Here is a 19,564-nt window from a genome sequence, read left to right as displayed (position 1 = left end):
AGTTGATATAAAATATGTGTATAATTTATATTCTTTTATTTTTATAGTTATTTGTTTTATATTTATTTAGAAAATATTTCTTGAGTATCTGCAGTGTGTCATACATTGTGATAGTTGCTTGAAATACAAAAATTAAAGACATAGTCCCTCATAGACTCTCTGTAGAGGTATTCAAGGGTATGATGGAGTGATGAATGGACTGTTGTGATGGCATGTAGGTAGGGTACCTATTCAAACATGGAAGTACTGTACCAGATGCTTCCATATGTATTGGGTAATTTAATTCTCCAAATAACTTTAGGATGGAGTGGACATGGTGTTTTCATTTTATACACTAGTAAACTATCTCAGACAGAAGCTGTTTACCCAAATTCACAAAGCCAATTTATTAAATTTTTAACTGTCCACTCGTGGCAATGTTTTTTATTAATACACTTTATTTTTAGAGCAGTTTTAGATCACAGAAAAATTGAGTAAAAGGTACATAGATTTTCTGTACACCACCCTCCTCCAACCTTCTGGGTGTCTTGCACCGCAGTGGTATCTTTGTTATAACAAATCAACCTGCACTGACCCATCATTGTCACTCAAAGTCCATACTTTACACTAGGTTTCATTTTTGGTGTCGTGTATTCACCATTGTATTATTATATGGAATAGTTTCACTGGCCTAAATTCCTCTGTGCTCTGCTTATTCATATCTCCCTTCTTCCCTCCCAACCCCTAGCAACCACAGTCTCTGTAATTTTTCCTTTTCCAAAATGTCACATGGTTGGAATCATACAGCATGCAGTTCTTTCATATTGGCTTCTTTCATTTAATAATATATACTTGTTTATTCGAGAAGGGCATGGCAACGCACTCCAGTATTCTTACCTGGAGAATCCCGTGGATAGAGGAGCCTGGCGGGCTCTAGTCCGTAGGGTTGCAAAGAGTTGGACACAACTGAAGTGACTTAGCACAGCACAGGACAGCATAACACTTATTCATGTTATTTCATAGCTTGATAGCTCATTTCCTTTCAGATCTGAATAATACTCCGTTGTTTGTATGTACCACACTTTATTTACCCATTTACTTACTAAAGGATGTCTTGGTTGCTTCCAAGTTTTGACAGTTATGAATAAAACTGCTATATACATCCATGTGCAAGTTTCTGAGTGGACATAAATTACCAGTGTATTTGAATGAATACCAAGGAGTGTGATTTCTGGATTATATGGTTAGAGTATGTCTATTTTTGTAAGAAAATGCCAAACTTTATTCCAAAGTGGCTATACCATTTTGTATTTTCACTGGCAATGAATAAGAATTTCTGTAGCTCCATATCCTCACTAGCATTTAGGACTGTCATTATTTTGGACTTTGGTCACATATTAGGTGTGTAGTGGCATTTCATTGTTTTAATTTGTAATTCTCTAATGACATATGATATTGAACGTCTTTTCATATGCCTACTTGCCATCTGTGTAACTTTTTTGCCTGTTTTTAAAAATCAAGTTCATTTTCTTAGTGTTAAGTTACCTATTAATATTTTATATCTGAGGTAAACATGAGAAGATCATCTTATTACAAATGAGAAAAAGCATCTCCTGATAATTCAGCTGGAATCTGACCTGATACTCAGCTATGCCATGATGATCTCTTGTTGAAAATGAACAGTTTCATAGGTTATCTACTCTGAGACAGAGTAGACGTGGTTTGAGACAAAAACAAGACCACTTTTTAATCATGCCTGAACACAGACAAAAGCAAGAACACAGTACAAACCAAAAGCATGACCAACATTACCTCTCCATGCTAATGTGATCGCTGCTGCTGTTAGCAACCTCAACTTTAGCTCTTCTCTATTCCTCATGTCTCATAGATAAAAATTAAGATACTCAGTGATAAAATTGCTCCTACTTTCTAATAGTACCAAGATTGGAATCAAAACCACCTTTTCTTGGAACCTCCCCAACAAGACTGAGGGGGTTCCCAGGATGTAGAACTTTCAGTACTATACTCAGGAAATAATCTAACACAAACCCAAATATTTTAACAAGCTCCTGCTAACACCCTCCTACTGAGATACCTCAGATTCTCAGTAGTACTTGGTGTCCCTTGCTACAAACACTTCCAGTTAGTCCAACCTTGTTTCACTGCAGGTGTGGTCCTGGTGGTCTTTGGTGATGGGTAAAGACCAATCAACAAAATCAAAATTAAACAAATATTATAACAATTAGTTTAGTAGATTGCTCCTTAACAATAATGTTTTAAATGATTAATTTCCTTCTGACAATAGAAAATAGAAAACTGCACAACTTATGGGGAAGCCAGACAGCATGTTGAATCTTAACATAAAAGAAAAATGTCCAGAAAATATTGTTATGCTGTCATATGAAGGATTTTGTTTTCTTGTTTTTATAACAATACCCTTTCCTTTCTGTTTGTCAGGTATCATGTCTGACCACCAATTTGGTAACCAGTTTATGTGCAGTGTGGTGGCCTCTCATGTGAGTCATCTGCCCACAACCAACCTCAGCTTCGTCTGGATTGCTCCACCTGCTGGTACAGGCTGTGTGAATTTCATGTAAGTACCCAAAGTGACTGGTATAGAAGGCAAATGTGTTATCAAACCAAACTTGGATCTTCCCGCCTGTGTACAGTAAAATTAATCATCTTGTGGTGAATTAAGCATCTTGTGGTGAAGGGAAGTACAATGTTTATCGCAAGGCACCAAGGAAGGAGTCCAGGTAGCTAGTGCTCAAGAGACCTGAACTCCCCAATGATTTTTAGGAAACAGTTTTTAAAGACAGGATGAGGGAGAAGGTTGCAGGGTGTGTGATCAGTTCATGGACATTCTTCTGATTGGCTGATGGTAAGGCAATCAGAAGTCAGTATCATCAACCTTCTGGTTCCAACCAGTCTGGAGTCAAGATGCTTGTAGCAGCATACAGTTAACTTCTACCTGGTGGGGGTTTCAATATCTGCAAAGTAGCTCAAATATTATGGCTCACAATATTACCTGAAGCTCTTGAGGAGGAACTCAAGGTCCTTGAATTTGTTTAATAGCTAAACTATTATTATTTTGTCTTGCTTGACTGTTTTCCTTTGTTTCTGAATTTTCTTCTCTGATTAAATTTATGCTTTGGCACTTGGGGAAGGCCTGGGAGACTAAAGTTTTTCTACAAGTAACAGGCAGGCATGCATAGGTTTCCCTAATAGCTCAAACAGTAAAATGTCTGCCTGCAATGCAGGAGACCCAGGTTCAGTCCCTGGGTTGGGAAGATCCTCTGGAGAAGGAAATGGCAACCCACTGCAGTATTCTTGCCTGGAGAATTCCATGGACAGAGGAGCCTGGTGGGCTACAGTCCATGGAGTCACAAAGAGTCGGGCATGACCGAGCAACTAACACACACACACACACACGAGGCCGGAGTAGGACATGCAGTGGTCTGTCTGCAAAGGCCCTATAGAGTCCTGCTTGGTTACATAACCTGTCTGAGGTTATGTATATAGTAACTATTTAAAGGTATTATTCTAGCAGGTTTACCTGGGTGTTCATTGGAAGGACTGATGCTAAAGCTGAAACTCCAATACTTTGGCCACCTCATGTGACGAGTTGACTCACTGGAAAAGACTCTGATGCTGGGAGGGTTTGGGGGTGGGAGGAGACGGGGACGACAGAGAATGAGATGGCTGGATGGCATCACCGACTCGATGGACATGAGTTTGAGTGAACTCCGGGAGTTGGTGATGGACAGGGAGGCCTGGTGTACTGTGATTCATGGGGTCGCAAAGAGTCGTTCACGACTGAGCGACTGAACTGAACTGAACTGAACCTTAATTAAGGCCACTCATTTTGGTGTCAAAAAAGGCCAAAATTGAAAAAAAAAATCAGTAAGATAAAAGTATGTGAAGAAATGAAGACAATAGGGAAATGATTTTCAGAAAATAAGATGAAAACAGATACAAAAAAATGCTATGAGGATCCACACACAGTTTAGAAGACCAGAGATTTAGAGATTCAGCTTTTAGCTAAACCTAGACACAAGTGCCAAGAGAAAAACATAAACAGTTAGCTGATTCATGGTGATAAGAAGTCAGAACTCTATAGAAACTTACTGAATCTCTCCTGTGCTTATCAGGAGGAAACAGGGAAGGGTAGTGAGCAGTGTCCCAATAGCATCCTTAGTTAAACACTGCACTATGGTTCAGAGTCTGTGACTTGTGACATCTCTCAATGCAGACCATTCCCTTACTCCTGCCACACAATCATCACTCCTCATTTTTCTTACTTATCTCTTTTTTCCTTCCATTGTGTTTTTTTCAGTTCTAAAACATGATATACTTCATTTATTTATGTATGCTATTTATTGTCTGATTGTTCCTGCTGAAATGCTGGTTCCTTGAAGGTAAGAATGGTTTTCTGTTTTGTTTACTGATTCACCCCAGTTGTCTAATACAGTTCCTGAACACACTGGAAGCACTACCTAAATATTTGTTGAATAGATGAGTAGGCCAATGGAATAAGTTCTGAAACAGTTATTCTATGGGCAGTCAGGTGAAACAGGGCTGGAATTCATCTTGAATACTGTTCTATGCCAGCCTTCTCCTCAGACAGCAAGATCCTGTAAAACCCGAATACTCCAAAATTTACCATTGCCTTTTTTTATCCCTTAATAATATACAGTTCATTGTCAAGGGTGTATGTCACATCACTGATTATATATTCTCTCTGCCTATCCTCTGGGTTACTCAGGCTGCAAACATCAGATTCATCCACCCGGCTGGTTAACATTTAATCCCATCATTTTCTCCCTCAGAAACTTTTTCACCCTTGAACCCTTTCTTTCCAGTACCTCTTGCTAAGGTGCTTGCAATAGCTTCCTAACTGGTTTACCTCCAGCCCATTTCTTATCCAGTCCATCTCACAGTTAATCTTCCTAAGGCACAAAGTGTGATTGCTCAAATCTTGGATAGCCTATGACTTTCTTCTAAAGGCCAGCTTTTTGGAGTGGGTTTGAGGGCGCTTTCAAATCTTGCGGTTTATCAACTTCTCTCTTGTCTCCCATTACGTCTGCCTCCTGATGGTCACAAATTGGCAGCATGTCCCACAATTCCCTAAACATTCCCTGACTTTTTTTCTTTCTCCATGTTTTTCCCTTAGCTTGGAATGCCTATTCTCTCAAATTCAATTGTTAAATTCTTACTCATTCTTCAAGCTGCCATTCTTAAGTAAAAATCTTCTGTGAAGCTTTCTGAGATATCAGCAACAGAAGTGATATGTTTTGTCACATTTTGCTTATAACTCTGTTATGCGTGTATACTTAGTCACTTCAGTCGTGTCTGACTCTTTGCTACTCTATGGACCATAACCACCCAGGCTTTTCTGTCCGTGTGATTCTCTTGGCAAGAATACTGGAGGGGATTGCCATGCCCTTTCCCGGGGGATCTTTCTGACCCAAGGATTAAACTTACGTCTCTTATATCTCCTGCATTGGCAGGTGGGTTCTTTTCCATTAATGCCACCTGGGAAGCCCAACTCTGTTATAATGCTGACTATATTTTACTATTTACTTATATTTGATTTAAATTCTTGCTTTTTCTATTAGATTAGATTGGAAAAGGACAAATTCTTATTTCTTCATGATTCCTCCACAGTTGGTTCAAGGACTTATATACACAGTGATCACAGAAAATATCCTTTGAATTCTGCATCCTAGGAGACTGGGGAAGAGGTTGTTCTAGGACCTTCCACATGTTCTCAAGTCCCTTATATTAAACAGCACGGTAGAGTGGACCCTCTATATCTATGGTTTGTGCATCCAGAGATTCAACCCACCTTGGAAGCAAAATCCAGGGATATGGAGTGCCAACATAATATCTGTTGTACAATGTTGTCTATTTCTTTAGTTTAATAGTAACCTCTGTCTCTCTTTTAGCACACTTTGTCTTACTCATGTTGGCACTTATTAGGATAATTTAAATTCTTGCCATTCATAAGCTCTTCATTTAAAACAAGAATTACTTTTTTTTTGAAAAAACACAAAGTAAATCTATGCCAGCTGTACAGAACTGCATATTTCCAAATAGATATAGCTTTTAATTTAATGTTTTAAAATGATATTTGATGGCTTGTGGCATCACTGTTCCTGGGATATCAAATTGTATTCTCTTAGAAATAATGTGTTGTATGTCATCTCCAAACAATATTTTATTAGCATTTGGTAAAAAAATATACAATTTGGTAATAAGTAATTTTTACTGATTACAACGAAGTTTACACACCCTCACTTGTATTTCCTAATAAAATTTTGATGATGCACTTTTCATTTTTTAACTTTCTTAGTAAATGTTTAAGTCTATGCTTATTGTAAGCAATGATTATGTTGAATGTTACAAAGAGTAGCTGCCTCCTGTGTGGGCAAGATGTTTTTATTGATCTCTTTTCCTAATTAGTTTGTGAGAGAGTATAGGGAAACTGAAGATTAAACATGAACTACTGAACAATTCATTTGAAATTTTCTGAGCTAAAGTCTTACAATTTCTTTCCTTTGTTTCTTACTGTAGTATTTATTACATGTTGAGAAGAGCTATATGTAAGGATCAGTATCTGTAATTAGTATGTGGCCAGCAATATTTGAAGAAGATTTCTAGTGTTCAATATTAATTTAAACATTACACACACACACAAAAAAACCCCCACAAAATCCTATGGCATTTGAAACATAAATATACTTTGATTCTGTCTTTTCTGACTAACCCTGAAAATTAAAGCTTTTACTTTTTAAGGTAGGGAAAATTACTTTTAGGAAATTAAACTTCAGCCATACTCACATGCTTTTGTAATGTACTTTGTATAAGGTTTTCATATCATTAGTTAATTCACTGTTGTTATTGTTGTTCAGTTGCTCAGTCATGTCCGACTCTTTGCAGCCCCATGGACTGCGGCACGCCAGTCTTCCCTGTGCTTCACTATTTCCTGGAGCTTGCTCAAACTCATGTCCTTGAGTCAGTGATGCCGTCCAGCCATCTCATCCTCTTTCTGCTCCTTCTCCTCCTGCCCTCAGTCTTTCCCAGCATCAGGGTCTTTTCCAGTGAGTCAGCTCTGCACATCAGGCAGTGCAAGTACCGGAGCTTCAGCTTCAGTATCAGTCCTTCCAGTGAACGTTCAGGACTGACTTCCTTTAGGATTGACTGGTTTGATCCTGCTATCCCAGTGACTCTCAATAGTGTTCTCCAGCACCACAGTTTAAAAACATCAATTCTTTGGCTCTCAGCTTTCTTTTTTTTTCTTTTTTAATTTATTTTATTGGAAGCAAATTACCTTACATTAATATATTGGTTGGTTTTGCCATACATTGACACGAATCTGCCCCGGGTGTACATGTGTTCCCTTTCTTGAACCCCCCTCCCACCTCCCTCTTCCCCATATCCTCCCTCCAGGTCATGCCCGTGCACCAGCCCCAAGCCTCCTTCCTGTATCATGCGTCGAACCTGGACTGGTGATTCATTTCACATATGATAACATACATGCTACAATGCTGTTCTCCCCAATCATCCCACCTTCACCCTCTCCTTTATGGTCCATCTCTCACATCTATATATGACTAGTGGAAAAAAAATAGCTTTGACTAGATGGACCTTTGTCGGCAAAGTGATATTTCTGCCTTTTAATATGCTATCTAGGTTTGTCATAGATTTTCTTCCAAGGAGCAAGCGTCTTTTAATTTCATGGCTTTAGTCACTGTCCGTAGTGATTTTGGAGCCAAATAAAATAAAGTCTGTCACCTTTTTATTTTTTCCCCGTCTCTTTGCCATGAAGTGATAGGGCGGTATCCCATGATCTTAGTTTTTTGAATGTTGAATATTAAGCGAGCTTTTTTCACTCTCTTCTTTCACCTTCATCAAGAGACTCTTTAATTTCTCTTAGTTTGTTCATTCATGTCATTATTTTTCACGTGTTTTCATTTTTGACTGGGCTTGAAATCCTCCAAGATCAGGGACTGTATTAGGTATTTTTATGTAACTAATAGTTCTTAATACCAAACTATAGACAATAGAAGGCCCTCAATATGTTTTTTCTTGCTTTATTTTTTATTTTATTTCATTTCTTGGGGTATAGTTGACTTGCAGCATCATGTTAGTTTCAAGTGTATGGCACAGTAATTCATATATATAGGCACATACATGCATGTGTGTATATATATATATATATATATATATATATATTCCTTTTTAGATCCTCTTCCCTTATAGGTTATTACAAAATATTAGTCAGTAAATATTTCTTGATAGCTAATAATGACATATTTCATTGATTCTAAAATACAGAAGTTTTTTTTTTTTTCTTTACATTTTGAAATCCCTTAAGTTGCTTCTTACACCTTCCCTGGTGGCTCAGCAGTAAAGAATCCACATGGATTTGATTCCTGTGTTGGGAGTATCCTCTGGAGAAGAAAATGGAAACTCCCTCCAATATTCTTGACTGGAAAATCCATGGACAGAGGAACCTGGCAGGCTATAGTCTATGGGATTGCAAAGAGTCAAACACAATTGAATGACTGAGCACACACACACATTATGATTGATGGTCTTGGATTTGAAGAAATCCAGCAACTAATATTTATCATTTACCATGTATGTGGTCTCTCTAGAGCTGGCAGTTGAATCAGCACTGCACCCAATTCTGCAACCTCATTATTAGTATTGCCAGTGTATGGTCCAAACTCTGTGATTTTAAAACCCAATTATCTATTTGAATCCTTTCTCAAAGAATCTCATAGTATGAACTATGGACTATTTAAACTGAAATACCAAACCATTATATAGCATGTTGTGTGTGCCATTCCCAGAGAAGAATAAGCAGCACTCTGTCTGAATAAGCCATGTTTTGTTGATAAACCTTTAGCAACATAATCATTTATACTATGTTTTCACTGCTTTTCTCATTAAAAATAATCAAGTGAGAGACAGAGAGAAGAAAATGGCCTGAGGATAAAGTTGCTAGCTGTACTGGTACAAATGTATCAAAGGGATCAGTAGCTAAAATTATTCTGTCCTTAGTTTTATGACACCAGTTGATCACATTTACATCTTAAATGATAATTTCATCCAGAGATCTGCTTAGTGTGCAGATCTTACAATAATACAGTTTGTCTTCACTTTTGTATTTGATTAATCTTTAGTGACTAGTAAGTTCAAACTTATCCAAAGTTTTTGGATGTAAATTAAAAATTTTTTCCAAGGGTGAGGAGGTGGTATAGAAAGAGGGAAGAGAAGGAAGAAGGAAGTTAAGGCGGGGAAGGTGGAGGTGAAAAGGTAGTAAAAAGGACAAGGGAAGGAGGGAAGAAAGGATGGAAGGGAAGGAGGAAATCTCCAGGGCATGGAACTCTAACAGAAACTGGGTCACACAGAGTTGAACAAGGAAATAGAGTTGTAAAATAACAACTGCAAAATTAACTAATATTTTTGAAAATTTACAACATACCAGTCACTATTCTAAGTAGTTTATGTCTTTTAATCCATTATATCCTCACAGTAATTCTGTGAAGTAGATGCTATTATTATCTCAGTTTACAGATGAGTAGATTGAAGTACAGGCCTTCCCTTGTGGCTTGCTGCTGCTGCTGCTGCTAAGTCACTTCAGTCGTGTCCGACTCTGTGCGACCCCATAGATGGCAGCCCACCAGGTTCCGCCGTCCCTGGGATTCTCCAGGCAAGAACACTGGAGTGGGTTGCCATTCCCTTCTCCAATGTGTGAAAAGTGAAAGTGAAGTTGCTCAGTCCCGTCCAACTAGTAGCGACCCCATGGACTGTCCGCCTGCAGTGCAGGAGATGCAGGAGATGCTGGTTAGATCCCTGGATTGGGAAGATCCCCTGGAGGAAAACATGACAACCAACTCCAGTATTCTTGCCTGGAGAGTCTTATGAACAGAGAAACCTGACAGGTTAGAGAAAATATGGTCACCCAGAGTCGGACCTGACTGAAGTGACTTAGCATGCACGCAGATTAAAGTACAGAGATGTTAGATAACTTGCTTAACATAACTCAGTGATTGACACAACCTGGATTCAGAAGGCAATCCAGTTTCAAGCAAGTGATTTTTGCCACTTTACTACATTTTCCTCTAAAATCATCAGTTACCTGTTTTATATGATAAAATGCCTATGGTATTGATAAGATGAAAACTAGAGTTTTAAATGAAATATTAGACAAGCACTGATTTAAACTTCTGAAATGTGGCTGATTAATATGTCAAACATGGGCCTGATCTTGATATGTATGATATAGGTTCATTCTTTGGATGCTGATTATATCCCATCCGTTTTCACAAGGGAAATCACATATAGCGAAAGAATGTATGAATTAAAGGCAAAATTGAACACCATTAGATTTAACTGCTTGGACAGATGCTAGCATAATATTAGAATAAAAACAGAACATAAAAGAAGAGCAGGTTTGTGTCTAAATTAATGCTAATTTAACCTTAAATGAACTCGCTGCAAACAGCAAACTTTATACTGAGAACAGTATAAAGCAAGCAGTGTTCTATTTAAGATACCGAAGCAACAACAAAGAATTGAACTCAAGGGCCCAAAGAAGTACAGAGGTGGACCATATTTGAACATTTGATATTTTAAAGGAAGATTCTCCTAGAGGGACCTTAAAAGTACACTAAACAAGAAGATAAAAAATCATTTTAAAAAATTGAAGACATTAGAACTTTCTGAACACTGAACATACTCAAAGTGATACAGATGCAGAGATTTGAAATTCTGCCTTGAGTATATCTCTGGTGCCTTTAATTGTTTATGACAGCCATTCTAGTCTGTCTGGAGGATTCCTCATGAAAGATACTATGGTTGCCCATTTATTTCCATCGATCAGAAGAAAACATTGGAGATGTTTGCCTTGTTACTTAAACGTTTGAAATAAGATCAGGAACTCCCCCACAGGTGCATTTATGGGGAGTGCATTCATACCTATAGATAAGGACACTAACAGTTGATATATACAGATTTTATTTTACTTTGTATTAAAAATTTTTTTTAAACTGGAAGATAATTGCTTTACAAAGTTGCATTGGTTTCTGCTGACCACAGCACACATCAGCTGTGTGTGTGTGTGTCCCTTTCCTCTGGAGCCTCCCTCTCACCCCCACATACCACCCCTCTAGGTCCTCCTTCTTACTCCCCAGTCCCACCCCTCCAGGTCACTGCAGAGCACCAGGCTGGGCTCCCTGAGTCATATAGCAGTTTCCCAGTATCTATCTGATTTACACACTGTAGTGTATATATATCAATGCTACTCTGTCAATTCATCCCACACTCTCTTTTCCCTGCTGTGTCGACAAGTCCATCCTCTACATCTGTGTGTCTATTCCTGCCATGCAAATAGGTTCACCAGTACCATTTTTCTAGATTCCATATATATGTGTTAATATATAATATTTGTTTTTCTGTCTCTGAATTACTTCACTCTGTATACAGGCTTTAGGTTCATCTACGTCAGTTCGACTGACTCACATTCATTCCTTTATATGGATGAGTAATATTCCATTGTATATATGTATCACAGCTTTTTTATCCATTCCTCTATTGATGGACATCTAAGTTGCTTCCATGTCCTGGCTATTGTAAATAGTACTGCAGTGAACGATCGGGGACGTGTATCTTCTTGAATTATGGTTTTCTCAGGGTTTATAGCCAGTAGTGAGATTGCTGGGTCACATGGTAGTTTTATTCCTAGTTTGTTTAAGAAATCTGCATGCTGTTGTCCAATGTGGCTGTATCAATTTACATTCCCACCAGTATTGCAAGAGTGTTCCCTTTTTTCCACATCCTCTCCAGAATTTATTATTTGTAGATTTTTGGTGATGGCCTTTCTGACAAGTGTGAGGTGATATCTCATAGTTTTGATTTGCATTTCTCTAATAATGAGCGATGTTGAGCATCTTTTCATGTGTTTGTTGACTGTCTATATGTTGGAGAAATGTTTGTTTAGGTCTTGTTTATACATAGCTTTTGCTTCCCAAGTGGCTCAGTGGGTGAAGAATCTGCCTGCAGTGCAGAAGATGCAAGAGACGTGGGTTAGATACCTGGTTCAGGAAGAACCACTGGAGAAGGATATGGCAACCTACTCCAGTATTCTTGCCTGGAGAATCCCATGGATGGAGGAGCGTGGTGGGCTGCAGTCCATAGAGTTGCAGAGTCAGACACGACTGAGCACGCACACACACATGCATACACAGCTTACTGCAAAAATAAATTACTTCTCATGTAAGGACAAAATGATTGTATCCACACTGTTTGATAAAACCAGATATGCTATTTTACTAGGGAGGAATTTCATCTGTTTCCTAAGTTATAAGTCTTAATTTTTTCCTATTGATCCAATTTTCTCTTTTTTTAAACAGACATTCCCCAACTTGAGACAGTTATTTCAAAAACATACCTTCGAATCATAGGATTTAAAAAAAAAATCTGCACTTAAACATGAGTGGCTAGAAGCCTAACTGATACTTCTCATTTCCTCACAGGCCTGTTTTTCATCAAAGTTAAATAGCCAATTAGGCTTGGACAAGGAGCTAGTCAAAGTTCAGGGACTAATGTGTGTTCTTACTTATCAACATTTTGTCAAATGAGGTCGAGATGCTTCCTGGGGATTTAATCCTTTGTTTTAAGGAGTATGGTAAAATTTTGAGATAAAATATGTCCATTAGTCACCAGGAAGGTGTAAGAAATTATTTTTATTACAGTAATTACACAACATATATTTTTTTTAATTACAGATATTCAAAAGGCAAAACTATTCCCTTCAATTTTTCCTGTCTCCTTTATCCCTTCCTGTGTCTCCTTCTTTTTAAAAAGCCACCATGTAAATGGCATTGTTTATATTAGGGAAAGCTACTGGAATCTCAGTGTGACACTTTTCTTTGCATCAAAATGTTAAGACCATCAGAGAAGTAGAACCACTTTATAGTGAGAAAAATTGTCTACTTCAGAAATGAAGTATTTTTAACTCAGGTCCAAAGATGGACCTGCATCTTTGAAATTCTACCCCACAGTAAATAGTTGTTGGTGATTTAAAATTTTTTTTAAATTTTTATGTAGAAATAGTAGTTTTTCTAACATTAAGTCTTTAAACTCTATAGCAAACCGATCCTTTTCTTCTTCCCTTCCATTCCTGTAATGTAATTGTAACTTGTGGAGGGCACTTAAGTAAATGGACTAAGGTTTGGAATGCTTGAAAGTGAAAGAGAAAGTTAGTCGCTTAGTCATTTCTGACTCTTTTCAGACCTCATGGACTGTACAGTCCATGAAATTCTCTAGACCAGAATACTGGAGTGGGTAGCCTTTCCCTTCTCCAGGGGATCTTCCCCACCCAGGGATAGGACCAAGATGCTCCTTATTAGAAGGCCTTGTGATTTAGACGGGATTACTACTCTACTTTGCTCTTCTTACTTGAAAACACACGTAACTCTTGTGAAAGCAGAAGGACCCAAATCAGTAAATCTAAAAGCTTTACATATTACAGTTATCAGCAGGTCTCCATATCTGATAGAAATTTTCTAATGAGATGTGGGCAGAGATTTGAATTACTTCTCTGTTAGAATTCAGTGGAACCAGTTTTAGAAGCCAAAAATGTGAAATTACTTCTTTTTCTTTAAACTGACTACACAGTCAATAATAGTGATGACAAAAATGTCTGGGAAACAGGTAAATAAGCTTTTCTCATGGCAGCAGCAACTCCACAGTTTGCCAACATAATAACTGGGTTAATATATACTATCAAGAGGATTCTGCTTAGTTCTGCTTTAAGATCTTTAAATATTAAGACATTATTACAAATATGAAATAAAATTTTGATTTCTTCTTCCAGATAAAAATTTTTTGAAGAACTTGTCCTCTCTGACTTATTTCACATACGATGTGTGTATATTTATGTATGGATATCTATATTGTGTATATGTGTGTGTGTGTGTATATGCACACATGGGTACCTGCATATATACATATATACACATATGCATATATACACACACATACTCAAAAATTTGTTTAAAATTGTACTTTCTAACATGGTAGCTATATATGATTATTTAAATTTAAATGATTAAAGTCAAATAAAACTAAATAATCAGCTTTTCATTTGCACTAGCCACATTTCAAGTTCTCATTAGCCATAAATGTCTAGTGACTATTATATTGGACAACACATCTAGCACATTTCCATTTTTATAGAAAATTCAGTGTGCAGTACTAATTTAGAGGATTGAATGAATTATTTTTTCCTCTAATGTTACCATAACATTTACAGAATGTAAATAACCATATACTTCAGAGGACATTGATTTTGGAGTTGTCCTGTGAACTTGAATTATCATAACTGCTAACCTGAACAAGTAGGGAAGTTTTATGTAAAAAACTGATTACCAAACTCTTCATTTTCATTTTGTTTGCCAGTGAAGCAATTACTATGGTCCTTAACTTTATGGGCAGTGCTAGGCCAAGTGTGACAGGTGAGGATTCCCTCTGGCTCGCTTCCCACACAGTGCTCAGGACTCAGAGCTGCTCTATGGCTACCCTAGGCTCCCCCTGTCTCCACTTCTGAGCCTCAGCCCCTGCTTTGACCCGGCCAATCCCTCATTTCCCCCCAATCCCCTGCCACATGTTTCAAGTTCTGGGTCTTTTCAAGTATGCCCTTGTGCCATGAAAATTTACTGCCATGTACCTAATATTTAAAATTAACTGATCTGAAAGGCTAATCATCATTAATAGGAAAGTGAGTAATAGTGAAATTTGGGATAACATGTGATGATGATGGTGATAATGATAAGAAAGAAAGTAAGAAAGTGAAGTCACTCAAGTCATGTCTGACTCTTTGCAACTCCATGGACTATAACCTACCAGGCTTCTCTGTCCATGGGATTTTCCAGGCAAGAGTACTGGAGTGGGTTGCCGTTTCCTTCTCCAGGTGATAATGATAGTAGTAGTCAAAATAGCAACTTCCATTTGGTAAACACCTGTGTACCAGGAAGACTACTGAATTCCTCTACTTGAACCACCTACTGAAGAAAGAGCTCAGAGACAAGTTGGTTTTGATCTAAAACATGTCCTTTTAACCACCATCCTGTATACCACTCTATGTCACTTTTAAAATATTAATAGTAATTATGAAAGACAGTATAACAACTTGGAAAATGCCTAAAAAATATTTCAAACACATTAAAGTTATGTTTTCAGAGGATTTTTGGCATCATGGAAGCCTGAGTTGGCACAGTGAAAACTTCTTCCACTAAAATCACATAGAAACTTTGACTGAAATGATTAAAATATATAAAAAACTTGTTTGAAGGAGAAACAACAACATAGTTTTGGGGAAAATGGGAGCTATCAAAACTGGATCATAAAGTAGGAACTGACATTTTGTTAGCCTTTGGGTATTTTAAATCTGGGTTTAGGTCCTAGGCCTAGAATTCTGAGTGGCACCTGTAGGTACAGTCATGATATAGGGGAGGACAGGGATCAGGACCTGGGCTCGCTGCATGAAGCTTAGATCTTCAAAGTATTATTCTGCCTGGGAGAACAGCAAAGAAGCTTGTTATTTGACTGAAGCCTTTGGTAAAAGTAAGTCACTTATGAGAAACAAAAACTCTCAGCATGTGAGAAGTCTAGTTTTACATTATTCTCCTTGTATGGAACACCAAGTTAAGAAATTGGCATCTTGTAGAAGCTTTTGAAGGGGAAATAGAAAGAATGAAAATGGGCATATTTCAAGAGATCATGGAGGAGAATTTTCTGGAATTAAGGAAGACAGGAGTCTTTTCTATTTAATCAAAATAAGTAAAATAAATTAGCACTGATATAGATCATAGTGAACCTTCAGAAGGTCAAAGACATAGAAAATCTCAAAGACAACCACAAAGAAAAGGCAGATAACCTGTAATTTTAGTCTAGCAGTGCTTTTCTCATAAGCAACAATAGGTGACAATGAAACAGTATCTTCAAAGTGGGGAAGGAAAATAATTGTCTTCCCAGAATTCTATACCCTGATGAAGTACCAGTCATTGTGAAAACAAACAAACAAACAAAAAAGACATTTAAAAAAAATACAAGTTTTAATTGTTTTTCCCACACAGAGATAATTTTAAAGCAAGTTTTTAAGGAATGTACTTTAGAAAAAAAGAAAACAAGCTCAGAAGACGTAGGATGCATGAAATTATGGTGTAACACAATAATTAGTAGTAAGAATGTTAGAAACTCTAAATGAATATTGAAGATACAAGTAAATGTATATGTATACTATAAACCAATAATTATTTTAGGATAGAATTTAAAGACAAAGAATAACCAAAATACTAAGCAACATCAATGTGTGAGAAAAATCAGTATTAAAATTTTCTAAGGTCCTCCAGTTGTTCTGGAAGAAGATTATAGGCTTAGTTAAGAATGATTTTTGAAAACATAAATGTATAGATCAGAAATAAGTGCATATCTTCCAAAATAGGGGGTGGGATGGGGAAAGAATGAAATAAAATTTGATCCACCAAAGCTAGTGGAGGTGATGGAATTCCAGTTGAACTATTTCAAATCCTAAAACATGATGCTTTTAAAGTGCTACACTCAATATGCCAGCAAATTTGGAATACTCAGGAATGGCCACAAGACTGGAAAAGGTCAGTTTTAATTCCAGTCCCAAAGAAAAGCAGTGCCAAAGAATGTTCAAACTTCTGCACAATTGCATTCATCTCACATGCTAGCAAAGTAATGCTCAAAATTTTCCAAGTGACACTTCAATGATATAAGAACTGAAAACTGCCAGATGTTCAAGGCTGGATTTAGAAAAGGAACAGGAACCAGAGATCAAATTGCCAACAATCCATTGGATCTTAGAAAAATCAAGAGAGTTCCAGAAAAACATCTGCTTTATTGACTACACTAAAGCCTTTGACTGTGTGGATCACAACAAACTGTGGAAAATTCATCAAGAGGTGGAAATATCAGACCACCTTACCTGCCACCTGAGAAACCTGTATGCAGATCAAGAAACATGTTAGAACCGAACATGGAACAATGGACTGATTCCAAATTGGGAAAGGAGTACATCGAGGCTGTATATTGTCACTCTGCTTATTTAACTTACCTGCAGAGTACATAGTGAAAAATGCCAGGCTGGATGAAGCTCAGGCTGGAATCAAGATTTCCGGGAGGAATATCGATAACATCATATATGCAGATGACACCACCCTTATGGCAGAAAGCGAAGAAGAACTAAAGAACCTCTTAATGAAAGTGAAAGAGGAGAGTGAGTGAAAAGGTTGACTTAAAACTCAACCTTCAAAAAACTAAGATCATGGCATCCGGTCCCATCACTTCATGGCAAATAGATGGGGAAACAATGGAAACAGTAACAGACTTTATTTTCTTGGGCTCCAAAGTCACTGCAGATAGTGACTGCAGCCATGAAATTATAAAATGCTTGCTCCTTGGAAGAAAAACCATGACCAACCTAGACAGCATATTAAAAAGAAGAGACATTGCTTTGCTGACAAAGGCCTATCTCGTCAAGGCTATGGATTTTCCAGTAGTCTGTATGGATGTGAGAGTTGGACCATAAAGAAAGCTGAGCACCAAAGAATTGATGCTTTTGAACTGGGGTGTTGGAGAAGACTTGAGAGTCCCTTGGACAGCGGATCCAACCAGCCAGTCCTAAATTAGTCCTGAATATTCATTGGAAGGACTGATGCTGAAACCGAAGCTCTAAAACTTTGGCCACCTGATGCAAAGAGCTGACTCATTGGAAAAGACCGTGATGCTGGGAAAGATTGAAGGTGGGAGGGGAAGGGAACAACAGAGGATGAGATGGTTGGATGGCATCACCAACTCGATGGACATGAGTTTGAGCAAGCTGTGGGAGTTGGTGATGGACAGGGAAGCCTGGTGTGCTGCAGGGGTTGCAAAGAGTCATACACAACTGAGTAACTGAACAGTACTGACTGAAAGAAAGGGGGAAGTCAAGTATAAAAAGCATAGGAATATAAATGTGATATCAGTTCAGTTCAGTTCAGTTCAGTCGCTCAGTCGTGTCCGACTCTCCGCGACCCCATGAATCACAGCACGCCAGGCCTCCCTGTCCATCACCAACTCCCGGTGTTCACTCAAACTCATGTCCACAGAGTCGGTGATGCCATCCAGCCATCTCATTCTCCGTCGTCCCCTTCTCCTCCCGCCCCCAACCTTTCCCAGCATCAGAGTCTTTTCCAGTGAGTCAACTCGTCGCATGAGGTGGCCAAAGTATTGCAGTTTCAGCTTTAGCATCAGTCCCTCCAATGAACACCCAGGATCGATCTCCCTTAGAATGGACTGGTTGGATCTCCTTGCAGTATAAGGGACTCTCAAGAGTCTTCTCCAACACCACAGTTCAAAAGCATCGATTCTTCGGCGGTCAGCCTTCTTCACAGTCCAACTCTCACATCCATACATGACCACGGGAAAAACCATTGCCTTGACTAGACGGACCTTGGTTGGCAAAGTAATGTCTCTGCTTTTTAATATACTATCAAGGTTGGTCATAACTTTCCTTCCAAGGAGCAAGCGTCTTTTAATTTCATGGCTGCAGTCAGCATCTGCAGTGATTTTGGAGCCCAAAAAAACAAAGTCTGACACTGTTTCCACTGTTATATAAGATACTATAAATATGTAGGTATATATATATGTGTGTGTGTGTGTATACAGAAACACATACACATATATTTACAATAAATGTAAACATAAAAATCACGAATTAAAACACTGTAACTTTCAGAATAGCCACTCCAGTACTCTTGCCTAGAAAATCCCATGGATGGAGGAGCCTGGTAGGCTGCAGTCCGTGGGGTCGCTAGGGGTCGGACACGACTGAGCGACTTCACTTTCACTTTTCACTTTCACACATTGGAGAAGGAAATGGCAACCCACTCCAGTGTTCTTGCCTGGAGAATCCCAGGGACGGGGGAGCCTGGTGGGCTTCCGTCTATGGGGTCACACAGAGTCGGACGCGACTGAAGTGACTTAGCAGCAGCAGCAGCAGCAGCAGCAACTTTCAGAATGCAGTTTCAAAAATCCAGCAGTATACTGCTTCCAAGAGACAAACCTAAACATAATGGCACAGACATTAAAAGCAAAGAGTGGGGAAAATGACATACCAGGAAAGCTTTTAAAATATTTTTATTTATTTATTCATTTGGTTTTGCTGGGTCTTAGTTGTGCCATTGGAATCTTTGATTTTTAAGCAAGTGGAATCTTTAAATGCAGCTTTTGAGATCTTTTAGTTATAGCATGAAAACTCTTGTTTGCAGCACGTGGACTCTAATTCCCTGACCAGGGATTGAACCCAAACCTCCTGCACTGGGAGCATGAAATAGCTACTGGACCACCAGGGAAGTCCCCAGGAAAATGTTAGCCAAAAGAAAGTTGGTATCACTATATATTTTGAAGTATAGTTGATTTACAGGTGTCACTATGTTAGTATCAGACCAAGCAAGAAAAATTAATAATACTAGGGATAAAAGAGGAGATTGAAAAATCTGGCTTA

At 38.2% G+C, this 19,564-nt stretch overlaps 1 protein-coding gene across 1 annotated transcript in view; it reads left to right on the top strand.

Annotated features, from left to right (window-relative positions):
* Positions 1–19,564, top strand: part of RELN (reelin) — a 593,433-nt gene that overhangs the window by 164,349 nt on the left and 409,520 nt on the right. The window contains exon 3 of the mRNA XM_055420724.2: positions 2,437–2,572. Coding sequence (XP_055276699.2) covers positions 2,437–2,572 — 136 coding nt within the window. The remainder of the gene's footprint in view (positions 1–2,436; positions 2,573–19,564) is intronic.

The sequence above is a fragment of the Moschus berezovskii genome, chromosome 3 (assembly GCF_049115385.1).
Source record: "Moschus berezovskii isolate FMDL1 chromosome 3, NW_MosBer_1.0, whole genome shotgun sequence".
Taxonomy (NCBI): Eukaryota; Metazoa; Chordata; class Mammalia; order Artiodactyla; family Moschidae; genus Moschus; species Moschus berezovskii.
Note: the sequence above shows the minus strand (reverse complement) of the source record. Positions and strands in the feature narration are given on the sequence as shown.